This window comes from Bos mutus, chromosome 3, assembly GCF_027580195.1.
Source record: "Bos mutus isolate GX-2022 chromosome 3, NWIPB_WYAK_1.1, whole genome shotgun sequence".
Lineage (NCBI taxonomy): Eukaryota > Metazoa > Chordata > Mammalia > Artiodactyla > Bovidae > Bos > Bos mutus.
In genome coordinates this window covers 24,251,653-24,273,294 of record NC_091619.1, presented here as the reverse complement: position 1 = coordinate 24,273,294, position 21,642 = coordinate 24,251,653, and the positions used below count along the sequence as shown (strand labels likewise).

Sequence of the window (21,642 nt, the reverse complement as noted above, 5' to 3'; positions counted from 1 at the left end):
GTTATTTGCTTTAGAGATTCTGTAATTGGGTTTGTGAATAAAACTGTATTTTCCTTTGTATGTGTGTATGTTACATACACATTACTAGTTACATTACTAGTAACAATAGTTACATACACATTACTAGTGGCAGCATCAATAGTATTTATACAGTGCATACTCCTGAAGGCTGAATCTTGTGCCCCACAAATTCACCTGTTGCAGCTCTGCCTCCCAATGTGACTGTATTTGGAGATAGAGTGTTTGGGACGTAATTAAGATTAAACTAGGGGCCTGAATCAGAAAGGGATGGAACCCTTAAAGAATATGAAGAAGCACCCAAAATCTTTTCTTCCGCTGCACATACACTAAGAAAAGGCTGAGTGGGTATGATATAGCAAGAAGGTGAACATCAAGCCAAGAGGAAGTTGTTCCTCTAAAGATTGGAAGCTTGCTCTTGGTTTCTAACCTGCAGAACTGTGAGAAAAGAAATTTTGTTGTTTAAGCCCCGTAGTGGTTGGTGTTTTGTTATGGTAAGCTGAGCAGAATAATAAGCATACTATATACCAAGGACTGATATAAGTGGTTTATGTGAGTGGGCTTATTTAGTACTCAGACACTAAGAGGCAGGTACTATTATTATTATTCCCATTTTACAGAGGAGGAAACTGAAGCACAATTAGGGTTAACTAACTTACTCAAGGTTGTACAACTAGTAAATAATGGAGCCAGATTTTTATTATAGGCAACTTCATGCTGAAGTTCATGCTTCTAATTCTGCTTCAGCTAACTTTAGGGACAGGGAAAAAAAATACCAGCACATGGGAAAAATCTATTATGACAAAATTGTACCAAAAATGTAGAAAAAATGAAAATGCAATCTATATTATTTTCAGTAGTCAAAAGTAGGTGCTTATATTGATACTTTTAGAAAAACATTTGAGGGGTTACATTTTTCTTCCAGTGGAATAAACTAAGTGGGAATGAATCTTTTATTGTTTGTTTTGTCTGATAGTTTCAGTTATGAAGTTAGTTTACTAAAGGATTAATGAAGAGTTTGACTTTTTCCTACTTTGTTCCTTTTCTACATCTCATATTCTTGCTAGTGAGTATTATTTGGGATTTTTTTTTTAAATCTGTTTTTAGGTTTTTTGTTGAAGATCTTTCTAAGGGAAGGATCATAGGGTCTCATTTGACATCCCAGATTCTGTATGCCTTTATAAAATTAGAATCGTAAAAGTTGGAAGAAACTTTAAAAATCTTAACCTATTACTATAGGAGCATATAGGCAGGAATTGAACCTTCTTGGTGGCTTAGATGGTAAAGAATCTGCCTGTAGTGCAGGAGATGTGTGTTTGATTCCTGTGTTGGGAAGATCCCCTGGAGAAGGAAATGGCTACTTGCTCCAGTATTCTTGCCTGGAGAATTTCATCAACAGAAAAGCCTGATGGGCTACTGTCCAAGGGGCTGTGACGAGTCAGACACGAGTGTGACCGACATTTCTGCTTTTCACTGTTCATAATATTCTAGATTATAAGGAAATTTAAAATGTGTCCATTTTCTTTTTCTTAGCCTTGATTATTAAAACATTCTTTATATGGTAACTGAAATCATATTCCTCTGACTTCTGTCTAGTTTGTACTTGGTTGGCATCAAGGTTTCTTTTTGTACATATAACAGGAAATTCATTTCAAAATGGCTTAAACTAAAAAAGAAATTTAATGAGATCAGTGATGTTCTAGAGTAGATCTGATTCCAGTTAAGCTTTTTTCTTTATCTCTTTGCTCTGTTTTCCTCTGTGTGTTTATATTTTCAGATTGACATCTTAGCAGGATAAATTGGTTTGATTTTGTCTAGTTGGGGCTCAGCCCTGGACCTTGTGAGTGGAGAGAGGAAAATGTTGCTGGACATAGGTTACCACTGATAATAATTTTTCCAACAGTGATTAATAGAATAAATTAGGTTTACTTAGATACTTTGGAGAATTGAAAGATTTTTGTTAGGGATAGTTCTTCTTACATTTGAAAGAATTTTGATTTGGAAAAGAATATTGTTTTTACAGTGCTTTTTTGAAATGTGCCTTTTATCTTCCAGGTATGTATAAGTTCTTTCTGTTATTTCTAACTTGCTAATTATTTCTAATATTTTGTTGGGGATTTTGCATTCATATGTAGGGAAGGATATTGTTTTGTATTTATCTTGTACTATCTTTGTCTTGTTTTGGTATCAGTGTAATAAAATGAATTTGGAAGTTTTCTCTGCTCTTCATTTTTCTGTACTGTTGATTTGATAGTCTTTCTTAAGGTTTTTATATAATTTGCCAGTGAAACCATCTGCATGTGGAGCTTTTTTTTCTGGGAGATTTTCAACTACAACTTCTACAATCTCAGTTTCTCTATTTCAAATCCCTATAAGGGCCATTCACTATCTGTTTCACCTTAGGTTCAGTCAGTTCAGTTCAGTTGCTCAGTCGTGTCCTACTCTTTGCGACCCCATGAATTGCAGCACGCCAGGCCTCCCTGTCCATCACCAACTGCTGGAGTTCACTCAAACTCACTTCCATCCAGTCGGTGATGCCATCCAGCCATCTCATCCTCTGTCATCCCCTTCTCCTCCTGCCCCTAATCCCTCCCAGCATCAGAGTCTTTTCCAATGAGTCAACTCTTCGCATGGCCAAAGTCCTGGAGTTTCAGCTTTAGCATCATTCCTTCCAAAAAACACCCGGGGCTGATCTCCTTTAGAATGGACTGGTTGGATCTCCTTGCAGTCCAAGGGACTCTAAAGAGTCTTCTCCAGCAGCCCAGTTCAAAAGCATCAATTCTTTGGCGCTCAGCCTTCTTCACAGTCCAACTCTCACATCCATACATGACCACTGGAAAAACCATAGCCTTGACTAGACGGACCTTTGTTGGCAAAGTAGTGTCTCTGCTTTTGAATATGCTATCCAGGTTGGTCATAACTTTCCTTCCAAGAAGTAAGCGTCTTTTAATTTCATGGCTTCGTTTTGGTAATTGATGGTTTTGAGGAATTGGTTTGTTTCATCTAAGCCATTGATATTATGTGCATAGAGTTGTTTGGAGTAATATTACCTTTTTGATATCTATGGTAGCTGTAGTTATAATCCCCTTTTATTCTTAATATTGGTAATTTATGTTTTCGTTTTTTTCCTTTGTCAGTTTTGCTAAAAGTTTTATCAATTTCATTGATATTTTCAAGGAAGCAGCTTTCGGTTTCATTGATCTTCTTATGTTTCCTTTATGTTTTAATTTTCTTTGATATCTGTTCTTTGTTATTTCTACTCTTCTGCATGATTTGGGTTGCTTTTGTTCTTGCTTTTCCAATTTCTTGAACTAGAAGCCTAGATTATAGATTCTAGATCCTCTTTTCCAATGTAAGCATTTAGTGTCAAATAGTTTTCTGCCAAGTGCTGCTTTAGCTGCATCTGAAAGATTTTGATATATTGTATTTTCATTTTTACTCAATTCAGTATGTTTAAAAACTTACCTTAAGTTGTTTAATTTCTAAATGCTTGGAGATTCTTCTTTTGTCTTTCTGTTACTGATTTCTAATTTAATTCCATCATGGTCAAAGAATGGACTTCCCAAATGGTGCAGTGGTAAAGAATCCACCTGCCAATGCAAGAGAGACAGGCTCAATCCCTGGGTCAAGAAGATCCCCTGGAGAAGGAAATGGCAACCCACTCTGGTATTCTTGCTGGGAAAATTCCATGGACAGAGGAGCCTGACAGGCTATAGTCCATGCAGTTGCAAAATGTCGGAAGTGACTGAGAGTGAGCACACACACATACTCAGAGAATATACTTTGTGTGATTACAATTCTTTAAGTCTTTTAAATTATTTAAGAATTACCTTTTGACTCAGAATATGGCCTGTCTTGGTGAATGTTCCATTTATGCTTGAATAGAATGTGTATATATGTAGTGATGTTATTGGGTGTAGAATGTTCTATTAATGTCCGTTGGATCTCATTGGTTTATGGGTTTGTTCAGGCTTCCTCATCCTTGCTGATTTTCTATCTAGTAGTTTTATTAATTACTAGGTGAGGGGTGTTGAGGTTCCCAACTATATTGGATTTCTTTCTTGTTCCTTTCAGTTCTGTCAGCTTTTACTTTATATATTTTGAAGTGCTCTTGTTAGGTGTTTATACCTAATAGATACATCTCCTTGGTGCCACCACTAAATCTCTTAATACCAAAACCAGACAATGGTATTACAGTGTAAGGAAACTTATAAACCAGTGTTCCTCATGGTTCCTTTATGAACATGGACATAAAAATCTTTGACCAAATTAGATTTATTTTAGTAAATCTTACTCAGCAATATGTAAAAAGAATAACACCTCATGACCAAGTGGGGTTTATCCTAGGAATGCATGGTTGGTTTAACATTTGGAACTTAGTCAATATAACTGAAGATATTAAGAAACTAAAAGAGGAAAATTATATGATCATCTCAGTGGTTATTGAAAAAGCATTTAACAACACTCAACATCCATCCATAATAAAAGCATAATAAAAACTTTCAGCAAACTTGAACTAGAGGGGAACTTTCTTAGCCTGATAAAAAGTATTAAAACATACCTACCCTCGCTCCCCTGACACATACCCAAAACCAAACAAATAGAAAAAGAATCCCCACATACTTAATGTTGAGGGGCAAGACACTCTCCCTGAAAACTGTGAACTAGGCAAAGATGTCTCTGCTGTCCAGCTTCTATGTAACATTATGCAAGGAGCCCTGGCCAGTACACTAAAGTAAGAAAAAGACAGAAAAGTACAAAGGTTATTAACGAAGAAGTACAACTGTCTTTATTTATAGTCAATATGATTGCTGATGAAGAAAATACTAGGGAATCTGTCAAACAATAACAACAAAATTCTAGAATGAAAACAAATTTAGTAGTGAGGCCATTGGATACAAGTTCAATATACAAAGTAAATTATATTTCTCAATACTAGCTGTAAACAGTTATAAATAAAATAAAAATAATATCCTTTGCAGTAGCATAAAAACATGAAATACATGTGGATGAATTTAACACACTGTGCACAATCTGTACACTGAAAACTGTGACTATTGAGAGAAATTGAAAATAACTTAAATGAAAGACATGCCATGTTTATGAGTTGGAATACTCAATATTGTTGAGATGTCAGTTCTCTTGAAATCTGTCTTTAGGTTTAAAGGAATCCAAGTAAAAATGACTTCTCCATAAAAATTGATAGGCTGATTCTAAAATCTATATGAAAACTCAAAGCATGTACAATAATCAAAATAGTTTTTAAAAAGAACAAAGTTGAAGGATTTATGCTGCTTGATTCTAGATTTACTGTGGAGCTTCAGTAATGAGGACAGTACAGTTTTTAGTGTAAAGATAGACATCGAAATCACTGGAAAAGAATAGAAGTAGAGCTACACATACATTTTTAATTGATTTTCAACAAAGATGCTTTCAATGGGTTATAGGAAAGTCTTTCTAATAAGTGGTGCTGGGTCAGTCATATACTCCTACAGAAAAAAACAAAAACATTGACTCTTCAACACTGTACAAAAATGAACTTGAAATGGATCATAAATCTAAACATAAAAACTAAAAGTATAAAATTTCCAGTAAAAAACATTTGAGAAAATCTTTGTGACTTTGAGGTGAGCTAAGAGTTTTAAGAATACACAAGGAGTAAACCATTAAAGAAAGAAATTGATAAATTGGACTTCATGAAAATTAAAAATCTCTGTTCTCCAAAAGACATTAAGGAAATGAAAAAGCAAGCCCAAGAATTGGAGAAAATATTTGTGGTACATGTATAAGCGTGTATTCAGAATATGGAAATAATATGTCACCAAAGAAGATAAATGAATGGTCAATAAGCACATCAGTCATCAGGGAAATTAAAATTCAAACTATAATACAAAATCCTATTATTCATACCCACTAGAATGAGTTCAATTAAAAAGGGCAGCGATGTGTCAAGTATTGAGAAGGATGGGAGGACAATCAGTGAGTGCATGCTCACTTTGGTTGTGTCCCACTCTTTGCGTCTCTATGGACCGTAGCTTGCCAGGATTCTCTGTCCATAGGATTCTCCAGGCAAGAATACTGGAGTGGGTAGCCATGCCCTTCTCCAGGGGATCTTCCTGACCCAGTGGTCTAACCCGCGTCTCCTGTGTCTCCTGCATTATAGCTGTATTCTTTACCCACTGAGCCACTAGACTTTTTATATTGCTTTGGGAGTATATAATGGTACATTCTGGAGAGCAGTTTGTCGGTCTCTCATCAAATTGAACATAAACTCACCATAAAGTGAAAGTGAAAGTGAAGTCACTCAGTCGTGTCCATCTCTTAGCGACCCCATGGACTGCAGCCCACCAGCCTCCTCCATCCGTGGGATTTTCCAGGCAAGAGTACTGGAGTGGGGTAAGCAAGTCCATATCTAAATATTTCCATGATCTTCACAAATGAGATCAGACAATAGTTTTATTTTTCTTACTAAGTTATATTTTTGCATCAGTGGTATGCAGAATTAATAAGTTTTTTTATCCCCCTATGTTCTATCAAGATTTATGTAGTATTTGTCATCCTTAAAATTAAAAGTAGAATTTATTCTATGAAACTTCTATAGTACAGTTCTTGTATTGTGCGTAGCTCTTTGAAAATTTTTCAATTTCTTATTTCTTGGTCTGTGTTTAGATTTTTCTGTTTCTTTTTTCATGAGTCAAAATAATGCTCATTTTCTTAGAAAATTGTCAGTTCCACTCATTTTCAAATTTATTTGGAAGATACAACTAAAATTTTTTTTTGTTTTCTTAATTTCTTTTATATCTGTCTCGTAGCATTCTCAGTTCCTTTTTTGTGTTTATATATTCCCATTTGTTGTTCAGTTGCTAAGTCGTGTCTGACTCTTTAAGACCCCATGGACTGCAGCACTCCAGGTTTCCCTGTCCTTCACTATCTCCCAGAATATGCTCAGACTCACTTCCGTTGAGTCAGTGAAGCCATCCAACCATCTCATCCCCTATGAACCCCTTCTCCTCATGCCCTCAATCATGGTCTTTTTCCAGTGAGTCGGCTCTTCACGTCAGGTGGCCAAAGTATTGGAGCTGCAGTATCAGTCCTTCCAATGAATATTCATAGTTGATTTCCTTCAGGATTGACTGGTCTGATCTCCTTGCTGTCCAAAGGACTCTCAAGAGTCTTCTTCAGCACCACTGTTTGAAAGCATCAATTCTTACGTGCTCAGCCTTCTTTATTGTCTAACTCTCACATCCATACATGATTACTGGAAAAACCATAGCTTTGACTATATGGACCTTTGTTAGCAAAGTGATGTTCTGCTTTTTAATATGCTATCTAGGTTTGTCATAGCTTTTCTTCCAAGGAGCAAGCATCTTTTAATTTCATGGCTATAATCATCATCTGCAGAGATTTTGGAGCCCCAGAAAATAAAATCTGCTGCTGTTTCTACTGTTTTCTCTATCTGTTTGCCATGAAGTGAGGGGACTGGATGCCATACTCTTAGTTTTTTGAATGTTGAGTTTTAAGCCAGCCTTTTCACTTTGCTCTTTCACCTTCATCAAGAGGCTTTTTAGTTCCTCCTCACTTTCTGCCATTACAGTGGTATCATCTGTATATCTAAGGTCTTTGATATTTCTACTGGCAATCTTGATTCCAGTTTGTGCTTCATCATTTTGCATGCATGATGTACTTTGCATGTAAGTTAAATAAGCAGGGTGACAATATACAGCCTTCATGTACTCCTTTCACACTTTTGAATGACTGCTTTAAAAAAATCAGTTATAAATTTATTGTATAGTTCTTTTCATAGAATCATCTCTTGAATTTATTATTCTGATAGTTGTTTATTACTAATTCATTTACTTCTGCCTTTAACTTTTCTGATTCTTCTACTTTGTTGCTCAAGTTTATCATTCTTTTTCGTACTTTGTTAGAACAGAGTGCAATTGTTTTCATTTGTTCTTATTAAATAGTACAAAATTTTCAAGTTAGGAGTTTTCCTCAGAACTGGTTGATTTCTGTGTTCTCATAATAAATCTTTATTAATATTTTATATCTTCTGTAGGGTCATACTTTAGTGTTTATTTGACCCAAGAGTAGTTTTAGACCCTTTAATTTTTTCCAGTTGAAATCTTCAGTTGTCGTCTAGGTAAAAGTCATAGGGATAGCCAGTAATTTCAATTTTGCCTTTCACTTTTTTGTGCTGCTTAGCCTGTGGCACAAACCTCTCCTTGTGGAACCAACCAAAATCAGTACATATATGTGGGTCTGGCCTTTTTCCATTTCAGAATAGTCAACACCTCAGAGCAACATGTATTTAAAGGACTAAATAAATAACTAGAGAACTGAACATAGCTACCTATAAAAATAGAAATGAGAACAAAAACAGGGACTCCTAAGGATTTAAAATATGCATGATATATATTGTGGACAAAATACTAAAATAAATAGAGATACATATTTGATTCAGGTGATTATGCAAGTCAGTCAGTTCAGTTGCTCAGTCGTGTTCAACTCTTTGTAACCCCATGTGTGACCTGGTGTGACTGCAGCACACCAGGCTTCCCTGTCCATCACCAACTCCCGGAGCTTGCTCAAACTCATGTCCATCAAGTCGGTGATGCCATCCAACCACCTCATCCTTTGTTGTCCCTTTCTCCTCTCACCTTCAGTCTTTGCCAGCATCAGGGTCTTTTCCAGTGAGTCAGTTCTATGCATCAGGTGGCCAAAGATTATGCAAGAGATAGTGATATATGGGTGATTAAATAGCTTGATAACATTTTTGTTATCTTAATAGGAAGCTGAGAAACAAAAAAGAAATGGAAAGTATGTCTGTAATAACCCAGAACAAATGTTATAGTTGATATCAACATGAAGGGAACTGAGTGGGGAGAAGACCAAGGAATTTATCAAAAGTGTGGTGGAGTACTCATTTTGTTAGTAGAAAGATATCCTTCTTGGTAAATTGAAATAATTAGGAGCACATGAACAAGAAAGTGTGATGTAAGTTAAAAACAAGCGTTATAAGAACAAATTTGTATAGCTTAAAACCATCCTAAGAAAACATTTGGGGAAAAAAGTATGGAATTAAGAAGGAAAGTAAAGGGCTTCCCTGGTAGTCCAGTGGCTAAAGAGTTTGAGCTTCTGCTACAGGGGGCATGGATTCGATTCCTGTTTAGAGAAGTTCTACATGCAGTGCAGTGTGGCCAAAATAAATAAATAAATAGAAGGAATATTAGATGGAAAATATGAACCTAGATAGGCTTCAGTGGTAAAGAATTTGCCTGAGCCTCGTGGCTCAGTGTTAAATAATCTGCCTGTCAATGAAGGAGATGTGACTTTGATCTTTGTGTCTGGAAGATCCTCTGGAGAAGGAAATAGCAACCCGTTCTAGTATTCATGCCTGGAAAATCCCATGGATAGACAAGCCTGGCAGGCTGTATTCCATGGTTTTGCAAAAGAGTTAAGACATGATGAATGATTAAACAACAACAACAATGAACCTAAGTAGTATTGAATACAGATTCCTAAAATATCACCAAGGTAACTTGTTGATAAGACAAAGTGAAAGTTGCTCAGTCGTGTCAGACTCTTTGCGATCCCATGAATTATACAGTCCATGGAATTCTCTAGGCCAGAATACTGGAGTGGGTAGCCTTCCCTTTCTCCAGAGGATCTTCCTAACTCAGGGATTGAACCCAGGTCTCCTGCATTGCAGGTGGATTCTTTACCAGCTGAGCCACAAAGGAAGCCCAAGAATACTGGAGTGGGTAGCCTATCCCTTCTCCAGCGAATCTTCCTGACACAGGAATCAAACCGGAGTCTCCTGCATTGCAGGCGGATTCTTTACCAACTGAACTATCAGAGAAGCCCTAGCTGAGGATAATGTTTACCATGGTAAGGGAGATCACTCCCTCAGCAGAACCTTAGTAGCCTGTTAGACAGGGAAGGACGAAGTTGAGATATATATTGAGATTTTAAGTCTTTCTTAGTAAGGGCCCTTCAATTGGTGGATTATGGTTGATTATATCTTGGTTATGATTGGAGAAGGATCATTATGTTATGTGCTTACCTAGTGGCTCAGTGAGAAAGAATCCACCTGCTAATTCAGGAGATGTGAGTTTGATCCCTGAAAGATCCCCTGGAGATGTAAATGGCATGTAAATACCTCAGTATTTCTTGCCTGGGAAACTCCATGGACAGAGGAGCCTGGCGGGCTACCATTCATAGGATTGCAAAAGAGTCAGACATGACTTAGCAACTAAACAACAGCAACATGATCAGAGAATTTAAAGGAAGGAGGTTTAGAGTTTTGAAGTGTTAGCCATCATTTGATACTTTCTGTTAAAGAGTTGATGGATCTTTGAAGAAGTTCCTGGAATGAACAATAAACTTATTTTGTAACTTCTGTCTTTCTGAGTATGTTTCCTGTAAGAATAAACTCATTGATGAAGACAGTGTAATAATAAAGTTATGTTAATATAGGCAGTAAGCTGTGTGGGTGATTTTCATTCTCAGAAGGTAGAAATAATAATCTCATTCCTGGGGCTAGGGAGAACCCAGTTGCTCCTTGTTATTGTTCTTTTACTCTGCTACCGGATTTGTCTTACTAGTATCTTATTCAGAGTTTTTGCAGTTCTGTTCATTAGTAAGATGGGCCTGTTCTGTTTTCTTGTGTGTCCAGTACCTGGTTTTGGTATCAGTTAAGCTAGTTTTGTTCAATTAATTCCTCCCCCCCCGAAACATTTTCTTTAAGATCAAGATGATCTCTTTTTGAAGATAGGCAAATCTTAGTACACATTTTATGACTTCCTTCTTTTAAAATACATTCTATCTGCTTTTTGATTGTTAAGGATTATTATACTTTATATTCCCACTACAGTCATATAGCCTTGTTATACTTTAATTATTATTTTAAGTATGTTTTTTGCCCTTTTTATGAATTTGGATCAAAAGAGCATGGTTCATGGTTGTCTTATGACTTAGCTTGCCATCTTGAACCACCCTCACCATTTCTTAAATTAATCCTTTTTTTTTTTCTTTGATCTATCTCAGTTAAGCAGAGAGATCTCATTTTCTGAACCAGGAAGAAAATTAAGAATTACAGTTTTAGTTTTCCTTTGTCTTCCTATTAGTTATCAATGTGTCTCTTTAGAAAAATGTTTTAAACAATGTATATTGTCTATTCTAATGGAAAAGTAGATGGTGTTGGATATTTTTTTAATCCCTATATTCCTACTCTGGTTTACTTTCTATATATATGAAAAATGAAAATAAGTCTTGTACGAAGGGTATCTTTTTAATGACATTTTTCTCTGTAAATATAGGAACTTCACAAATGGGTGCTACTATAGTAGATGCTTTGGATACCCTTTATATCATGGGACTTCACGATGAATTCCGAGATGGGCAAAAATGGATTGAAAACAACCTTGATTTCAGTGTGGTGAGTATACAGTTCATAATTTATTCAGTTGACTATAAAGAAAAGCACAGTCTCTAACAGTAGTTTTGAGTATTATACTGAGTTTAAGGAAATCCCAAATCTCCCTTCTTCTTTTGCAGTTGTCAATTGTTTAGTTTTTGCATAAAATAGACACCTTTTCTCAGCATTTTCCGTTTACTTTTCTTACTCTTATCATTTAAGGTAACATGTTGAGTGTGTTAAAAGCAAGAGTTAGGGGAAAAAAGCACATTGAACTGCAAATATAGGAAAATCATAAATTAACTTTAAAATAAATATTTTATTGTTTTTTAAAGATACAGTGATTTGGCGCAGTTTTTTTAACATCTTTTAAAAATGTTATTTTTTAAATTGAAGTATAGTTGAATCGTGTGAATATGGCACAGTTTTGATGAGTCTTCATAGGCATGTGCTCATCATCCCAGAATTTTGGCATAGTTGTTAAGTGGTACTGCTTAGGTTTGAAGCCCAGCATAGCTACATTCTAGTACTCCTTGGGAAATCTACCTGTAAGTAAGTGCTACTTTCTAAACCTGTCATAAAATTGCTATCCTGTTGCAGTATTGTGAGGATTATTTGAGATAATCTGGTACATATTCAGTGTTCAGTAAATGATAGCAGTTATTTTCATTGCTACCAGTCTTCACCTAAAAGATGTGTGAGCTACTTTGTCATATTCATTATTATCTTTCATGATATTTGTACTTGTTGTTCCTTCTGAGTGTAGTGAGAAACCACTCCTTTATGTGTTTTTCTCTTTGGCAGACTCTGTATCATTCAAATTATGATTTAAATCTGTAATCATTTCTTTTCTGATGCCTTTCCTGATGCTAATTAGACTAAAACTGATTACTTTCTTTTGTATTATTTTAGCACTTTGAGCATATATAACAACAGTTTTTATTATCAGGTTTAGGTTTGGCTGTGCATAACAGAAAATCTAGTATGAAATAGCCTAAGCAAGAGAGAGAATTTGTTTCTGTTTCCTGGAAATCAAGTGCAGAGTTAAGCAGTTAGGACTGATTTGGGTAGCTCCTCAGTGATCTAGGATCCATTGTCTTACTGCTCTGTCAACTGCAGTATAAAGCTTCATCTTCATAGATGATTCCTCAAGATAAGGTGGATAAGTGCTCAGTGGCAGAAAGGAGGAAGGAAAGGATAGAGAAAAGATATATGATTGTTTAGAGTCGGTTACCCCATTTTTGCTTGTGTATTAGTGAGTGAATCTTACTCATGTGGCCACATCTTATTATAAAGGGGATTGAGAAATGTAGTTCATCCACTCCTCTCCACACCACCCCCTGCCGCCGCCCACCCCGTATTTAAGTAGCCCTTAGAGATTATGCTTTTTGCATCTTATTTAAGAAATCCTTACTTCATGGTCATGAAGATATATTCCAATGTTTAATTCTAAACTTCTAAACTTCTGCATTTGGGTCTATAGTCCTTATATAATTGAATGTGTAGGTAGAATATGATAGGCAATTATCAGTTGATCAACAAATAGTTGATTCTATTTATTAATATTTCCCTGCTATTTATACATGCCACATTAGTCATGTATTAGTTATAGTCTGTTGTTTTCTACTTGCTCTTCTGTTTATTCCTACATGAATATTTTAGCAGTCTAAATATTTATTGTACTCTTAGCCACAGTATTTTTATAAGACAACTTGATACCTATATTTGAATCTTGGTATTATTAATGTCATTCTACTAGGAAATGATCTTAGCAGTTCTCAGTTCTTTGTTCTTTTAAGCTCTGGAAAACCCTGTTGAAATTTTGATGAGGATTGCATTCAGTTCATAGATGAATTTGGAGAGAATTGGCATTTGTGACTCTCAGACCCTCCTGTTTGTTAACATGGCAATTTTATTATGCCTGATAATTTGTTGGTGTATTGTGTCAGTTGGCTCAATCAAGAACCAAAACTGTACAGTTTTTTAAATGAGAGGATTTATTGTTTAGAATTGTTAACCAAATAATGGGGCACTGAAAAGACAAAGTAGAACATTATTGTATTACAAGAGGTAGTATTAATAACTGCAATAGATAGCTGCCATGCCTGGAACTCTGAGAACAATCAGAAGAGGTTGAGATCATTAAAATTTAGTAGCTTGGGGCTCTGTTTTTGATAATTTAGGAGTTCTTAAAAGGATCCTCTTGGAGCTAGGGCCCAGACATCTGAAGAGGGGGTACCTAGCTAGAGCTTGGTATCTCAAAAGAGCATAAAGAGGCCAATTTGGAGAATGTGTCTGTGACAGGGAACTGTAACCTGGAAGCAAATGCCAGGGTGAAGAATCATGGCTGGTTTGACACTGTCAGAAACCAGAAGTAAACTAGAAGAAATAAGTTCCTTTTCCTTCCTTCATCCTTGTATTATCTTTATAGCACTTCTTGTCATTGGCAGGGCCTCTTGGGGAGCCCACTGGCAAATGAGAAATGCATTTGAAGAGTTCTAGTTTCTATATACCAAAGTAGAATGTTTAAGGATGGATTTGAAGCTGAGGAAAAAATAGCTTAATAATCAGCACAGTTATTTTTCATTCCTTTACTTTTAGCCTTTCTGTGTCATTTGTTTTAGCTGTGTATTTTACATATGATGTGTACTTAGATTTTTTTACTTTTATCCAGTCTTGGAATCTTTTAACTGTTAAATTTGAAATATTTGCACTTAGTATGGTAATATATTTTTGGAGTTGGATCTTCCATCATTATTTTGCTACCTATATTATTATTGTGCTTCTCATTTGCCTTTACTTTCTCTCTTTCTTATTTTAGATTAAATTACTTCATGTCTGTTTTTTCCTCTATTATTTTTTAGTTTGTATCTCTTTTTACTTCTACTAGTTTGATTATATACTTTCCATTTCTGTTTATTTTGGGGTTTCTCTTGAAATTTTAATAGATATACTTACCAAAGTTTAAAATTAATCAGTTTCTCTTTCTTCTGAAAAATATAAAGATCTTAGAATGTTTTAATTTAGCTCATCTCCTTCTTGTCTTATGTGTAATTGTTGTCTAGTTGGTCCCAGCTTGCATTTAAAGTAATGAATAGAAAAATTAGGTAATGAATAGAAAAATAATGAATAGAAAAATAAACGTATTTATTGAGTGCTTTCTCTGTGACAGACACTGTTCTGGATCTATGGATACAGGAATGAACAAAACAGAGTTTTATCTCTGGTTTATACTAGTTTATATTCTAGTTGGAGAAGGCAATGGCACTCCACTCCAGTACTCTTGCCTGGAAAATCCCATGGATAGAGAAGCCTGGTAGGCTGCAGTCTATGGGGTCGCTAAGAGTCGGACACGACTGAGCGACTTCACTTTCACTTTTCACTTTCATGCGTTGGAGAAGGAAATGGCAACCCACTCCAGTGTTCTTGCCTGGAGAATCCCAGGGACTGGGGAGCCTGGTGGGCTGCCATCTATGGGGTCGCACAGAGTCAGACATGACTGAAGTGACTTAGCAGCAGCTAAGCAGTTACGCAAGAAAAATAGTAAATGCATATTCAAGTTATATATAACATATCAGGTAGTGATAAGTTCTTACTCTTAAAGAAGAGTAAATAAATAGGATTGGTGAGTAAATTGGTGAGTAAACAGGAGTAAGCAGTGGTGAAAAGTTGCTGTTTTTATATCTGATGACTATTGAAGGTAATAACATTTCTGAGAAGACACCCAAGGGAAGCCATGTGGATATGAGAGAGCCAAGCTTTCTCCTAATAGGTATTATAGCTGAGTATAAAATTAGAGGTTGGTGATTATTTTCTCTTAACCTTTTAAAGATACAATCTCATTGTCTTTCTAACATGCTGTTGAAAAGTATGCTGTCAGTTTAATTTTTAAAAGGTAATCTGTCTTTTCCCCCCTTGTTAATATTTTCTTTCTTTGCTTTGTTTTTCTGCAGTTTCTTTACCATTCTGTATTTAGATCATTCTGTAAAGGATGCATAATATTCTTTAGTCTGAGGACTTTTGTTTTCAGCACTTTAGGAAGATTCTGTCTTTACTCCTGTAAATAATGTTTCTTCTTCATGCTCTCTGTTCTGTTCTCTAGACCTTCTCTTCTGTCTCTTGTCAGGAAAGGTTTAAATTTTACAAATAAAGAATTATACCATATTAAGATGATGATAAGTGTTAATTGGGGAAATAGTACAGAATAAAGACTATTAGTGATGAGGGATTACTTCACTATTTTATATTGTGTGGTCAGAAAAACTTTCTAAGTGAAATTTGCTCCTAGAGATGTGCAAGTGGTGTAAAGACTGACACAGAAGTGAATTCGACAATTCTCAAATGGCAGGTAGGCCCATTTGGTGCAACCATAAAGTGAGTCAGAGGGATATTTGTTAGGAGATAATGTCAGAGAGGTTGTGGGGAATCTTATTATGTCTAATAAGTCATTTTATCCTGAGTATAACCAGAAATCATTGTAAAAGTTTGCACAGAGTGGTAATCTATGCTGACCTAAGATTGAAAAGTTACATTACGCTCTAGCTATACGGTACTGAACAAATAGAGTGCTGGGAAGGATGAAATCAGGGAAACTGGTTAGAAGGTATTATTGTTCCAGCGAGTGACAGAGACCCTCTCTCCCTCTTTCGCTTCCTCTCTATATTTAGTGAATGTCTACTATATATCCTGCAGTATGCTTTATATTGGGAATATATGAAGTAGTGTAAATGCTTTGCTTTTGAGGATGGGATAACAGTTTATGTTATTAAAATAATTATATTGTGAAAGTTCTATATTAGAGAATTATGCTTGTGTTAGCAAATGATGTCTTCTGCCTGTGAATATTGGAAAGCCTTCAGGGTAATACATATTTCCTTTTAATTTTTATTTAAAAGTTAATTAGAAATATTATTTTTCTATTAGTCAATTTTGTATATTCTGTGGATTCTTTGGTCATGTTCTTTGCTACTTCTTCACTTTTCTTTCCATGCATTAGAATCTGTCTCAGCAATATCTTTATCCATATCTAAATACAAACCTGTAGACTATATGTGGTAAGTTACTCTATATTTGTGGCAGATATCCTTCTGTTTGTTTCTTGCCTTTTAATTTTGTTCATGATTTTTTTGTTATAGGTAATTTTCATTATGGGGAAATTCAAGTTTTTCTATCATTGTTTGTTATCAGTGCCATTGATTATATGCTTATAAAGTACCTGCTTTCTCAAGGGAGTATAGATATGTTGTCACATTTTCTCCTACTTTTTTTTTTGTACTTCTGTGTTTACTTCTAAATTATTTTGATTTCATTTTGATAAATATGTATATATCATATATATGAGAGTCAAATTAATTTCTCATCTAGGAGTTAGTTTTTCAACATTATTAATCGAAAAATCTATTATCTTGTCATTACTTTTTGGTACCTCCTTTAACATTGATTAAGTTATACATACTAGAAAAGTATTTAAAATTCATGAGAAGAGATAGAAGTAAAAATGGACATACAGTTTACTGAATATATATTATAGTGTAGTGAATATAGTATAGAACAGAAAGGGGCCAGTGGATAGAGCACTGTTTCAAAATTTAAGAAATGGAGGCTTTCATGAGGGAGAATAGTCAAGTCATCAAATATCTTGCTAATTTCATAATCATATGTAAGGCACATGAAAATGGCCCATTGGTTTGGCAACTAGAAAGCTGTGCTGATAGCAGTAGAGGAGTTTCAGTAACATTAACAAATGGGAGGTGAGATTTCAGTTGCATGAGAAATGAAGATGTAGAAAGTGGAAAAAAAATATTCTCCCCAGTGTGTTTGTGAGAAACATATGAAGTATTGAAGATATTTCGAAACCTTTACAGCTTTGTGTATATGTGAGCATTTTCAATATGTTTTCACAGAATTCAGAAGTGTCTGTGTTTGAAGTCAACATTCGATTTATTGGAGGCTTACTTGCAGCGTATTACCTTTCAGGAGAGGAGGTGAGCAAAATCAAGTAATAAATTGTTTGGGGGAAAAGGTTGTGAATTAAATTTAGTAAAATGAAATATTTCCCTAGCAGCATGTCATCTTTTTAAATTGTCTAATATTGAACTAATCTACAGGTTTTCTGAAATAACTAGATCTTCAGATAGAGCTCTGTTCCTTGGGGTTAATGATTTTTTTGTTTTGAGAATATCAGTAAGACAAATTTATCACAGATCCTAACATTGTGTACACTATGTCTCCTCTGTAGGAGTAATCCTCTAGAATTTGCCATTGCAGTTAATTACATGGTTGAAACAAAAGGAGAAAATGAGTCAATAAGATTAAAATTAAGGAATGAATCAGTAAGATTCATTTTGTTTAAAGTGCCTATTTGGAAATTGAATGCAATTTATTGCTGTGAATTAAAAAAATAAAACACCAACAACTCTAAATTCTCCTTTTTGGAAGTCTTGGACTGAAATTCAGTTAGTTTGAAATAGAGACCATTATTTATGTTTTTAAATACTCCTTGATAAAGGTGTACTTATTAAGTATGTTTCAAGTACTCCTTGTTAAAGGTGATTTTTGGAAACGATGGTTCTGTACTTTGAGAAATTCTGACCCAGCTTTTAGAGTTTAGAGTTTCTCAAAGTACAGAACCATCATTTCCAAAAATCACCTTTAACAAGGAGTACTTGAAATATACTTAACAAGTACACCTCACTTTTATCAATAAAATCATAGTAAGTTAATGCTGCTGCTGCTGCTGCTAAGTCGCTTCAGTCGTGTCCAACTCTGTGCGACCCCACAGACGGCAGCCCACTAGGCTCCTCTGTCCCTGGGATTCTCCTGGTAAGAATACTGGAGTGGGTTGCCATTTCCTTTTCCAATGCATGAAAGTGAAAAGTGAAAGGGAAGTCACTCAGTCGTGCCCGACTCTTAGCGACCCCATGGACTGCAGCCTACCAGGTTCCTCTGTCCATGGGATTTTCCAGGCAAGAATACTGGAGTGGGGTGCCATTGCCTTCATAGGATTTTTTGGTCAGACTTAATGAAGTGTTACTTACACAGTAAAATTCACCCACTTCAGTGAATACTTATATGAATTTTTACAGTGCATACAATCTAGTAAGCACAAGTAAGAGACAGAGGAATTTATCATCCCATAAAATTCCCTTTTACCATTACCACCAGCCTCTGGTAACAATTGATAGGTTTTCCATTCCTACTGGCTTCTTTCTGTAGTACAATGCATTTGAGATTTATGGAAATTGCAACCCACTCCAGTGTTCTTGCCTCGAGAATCCCAGGGACGGGTGAGCCTGGTGGGCTGTCGTCTCTGGGGTCGCACAGAGTCGGACACGACTGAAGCGACTTAGCAGCAGCAGCATATATTTAGTATCTTTTTTTTTTTTTTTTACTGCTGTATATAGTATTGCATTGTGTGACTCTAAGGTAGTTTATCCATTCACCAGTGGATTTGTTTTTAGTTTTGGAGGTTATGAATAAAGCCGCTATAAATATTTGCGTTAGGTTTCTGTGGGATCATAAATTTTTATGTCTTTTGGGTAAATATCTAGAAGTGAGATTGTGGGATCAAATGGTTAGTAAACTTTGGAAGAACTCACCAGACTCTTTTTCCAACAATTGTCTTCTATCATGACTAGTACTTGCTATTGAGAGTTTCTTTATTATTTTTAGCTATAGGTGTGTAGTAGCATCTCATTGTGGTCTTATTTTCCTTCTCTCTAATGACAGATCATGTTGAGCACCTTTTCATGTGCTTGTCATTCATATATCTTTTTTAATTGTTCAGTCTTTGGCCATTAAATTTGTTTGTTTTATTATTTTTGAATGTTGAGAGGTTTTTTGTTTTTTTGTTTTTTGTATATTCTGTATATTCTGGACTTAGGACTTTTCAAGTGTTTTCAAGTGTTTTCTCTCTCTGGCTTTTCTGTGACTTAACAGTATCTTTTGAAGAACTGGAGTTGTCACATCTTGAATTAATCCAGTTTATCAGTTATATCTTTTATGGTTCATGTATTTGATATTTTGTTCAAGAAATGTTTGTCTAATCCAAGGTCACACAGATTTTCTCTAAATGCATTATAGTTTTACTTTATTATACTTTTAAATCTATAGTTGTTTTGAGTTAAATTTTACATGCTGTGAGGTAGAGATTGAGATTCATCTCTTTCCATATAGATATCCATTGCTAGAATTTGAAAATCCAACCATTGTTGAAAAGACTAGTCTTTCTCTATTTAATTGACTTTGCACCTTTTTTGAAATTAATTGACCATATATGAAATCTATTGACCAAGTGTGGATATACTTCTAGACTCTGTTCTGTTGATCTGTATGCCTGTCCTTTTGCCATTACCATTCTGTGTTTGTAATTATGAATTTTTGGTCTTTATGGTCTCATAATTAGGTTGTATGAATCCTACAACTTTGTTCCTTTTTGGAATTATTTTGGCTATTCTAGTTTCATTTTCTATATAAACTTTAGAATCAGTTTCCTGATTGTCACAAAATAATCTTACTGGAATTTTGATTGGGATTATATTGAGTCTGTCAGTAAGTTTAAGGAAAATTGATAACTTCCAATGCATGAACATAACATATCTCTACATTTATTTAGTTCTTTAATTTTGTTTATTGGTGTTCCTAGATTTTACAGATCTTATGTATATTTTCATGGGTTTATATTTCATGTTTCTTGATGCTGTTAAAAGTGGTATTGCATTTTTAAATTTTAATTGCTGATTGTATAATGTCAGTATATATAAATACAATTGATTTAAAACAGCTTTTAATAAAAGTTTAAGTTTGCAGCTGGCTCAAGACATTTTTTTCTTTTCTGAATAATTTTCCTGATGCTATTTTTTTTTTTTTTTTTTTTAAAAAAAAAAATCACATGCTCCCCATCCTGAACCCTCCTCCTCCCAACCTCCCCATACCATCCCCCCTGGGCCTTCCCAGCGCACCAGCCCCAAGCATCCAGCATCGTGCACTGAACCTGGACTGGCATCTCGTTTCATACATGACATTTCACATGTTTCAATGACATTCTCCCAAATCTTCCCACCCTCTCCCACAGTGCTGTCTCGTACACAGGGTTATCGTTACCATCTTTCTAAATTCCATATACATGCGTTAGTATACTGTATTTATGTTTTTCCTTCTGGCTTACTTCACTCTGTATAATAGTCTCAGTTTCATCCACCTCATTAGAACTGATTCAAATGTATTCTTTTTAATGGCTGAGTAATACTCCATTGTGTATATGTACCACAGCTTTCTTATCCATTCATCTGCTGATGGACATCTAGGTTGCTTCCATGTCCTGGCTATTATAAACAGTGCTGCGATGAACATTGGGGTACACGTGTCTCTTTCCCTTCTGGTTTCCTCAGTGTGTATGCCCAGCAGTGGGATTGCTGGATCATAAGGCAGTTCTATTTCCAGTTTTTAAGGAATCTCACACTGTTCTCCATAGTGGCTGTACTAATTTGCATTCCACCAACAGTGTAAGAGGGTTCCCTTTTCCACACCCTCTCAGCATTTATTATTTGTAGACTTTTGGATCAGCCATTCTGACTGGTGTGAAATGGTACCTCATAGTGGTTTTGATTTGCATTTCTCTGATAAAGAGTGATGTTGAACATCTTTTCAAGTGTTTGTTAGCCATCTGTATGTCTTCTTTGGAGAAATGTCTATTTAGATCTTTGGCCCATTTTTGATTGGGTCATTTATTTTCTGGAGTTGAGCTGTAGGAGTTGCTTGTATATTTTTGAGATTAGTTGTTTGTCGGTTGCTTCATTTGCTATTATTTTCTCCCATTCTGAAGGCTGTCTTTTCACCTTGCTAATAGTTTCCTTTGATGTGCAGAAGCTTTTAAGTTTAATTAGGTCCCATTTGTTTATTTTGCTTTTATTTCCAATATTCTGGGAGGTGGGTCATAGAGGATCCTGCTGTGATGTATGTCAGAGAGTGTTTTGCCTATGTTCTCCTCTAGGAGTTTTATAGTTTCTGGTCTTATGTTGAGATCTTTAATCCATTTTGAGTTTATTTTTGTATATGGTGTTAGAAAGTGTTCTAGTTTCATTCTTTTACAAGTGGTTGACCAGATTTCCCAGCACCACTTGTTAAAAGATTGTCTTTAATCCACTGTATATTCTTGCCTCCTTTGTCAAAGATAAGGTGTCCATATGTGCGTGGATTTATCTCTG

The 21,642-nt window shown here is 35.3% G+C and overlaps 1 protein-coding gene across 4 annotated transcripts in view; it reads left to right on the top strand.

Moving 5' to 3' along the window:
- Positions 1–21,642, top strand: part of MAN1A2 (mannosidase alpha class 1A member 2) — a 156,337-nt gene that overhangs the window by 50,544 nt on the left and 84,151 nt on the right. For all 4 annotated transcript variants that reach the window (XR_011463622.1, XR_011463621.1, XM_070367422.1 and 1 more), the window contains exons 4-5: positions 11,340–11,458; positions 17,341–17,421. Coding sequence is in view for 2 of the 4 variants with exons in the window: in XM_070367422.1 (XP_070223523.1) it covers positions 11,340–11,458; positions 17,341–17,421 (200 nt within the window). In the remaining 2 variants the exon portion in view is untranslated. The remainder of the gene's footprint in view (positions 1–11,339; positions 11,459–17,340; positions 17,422–21,642) is intronic.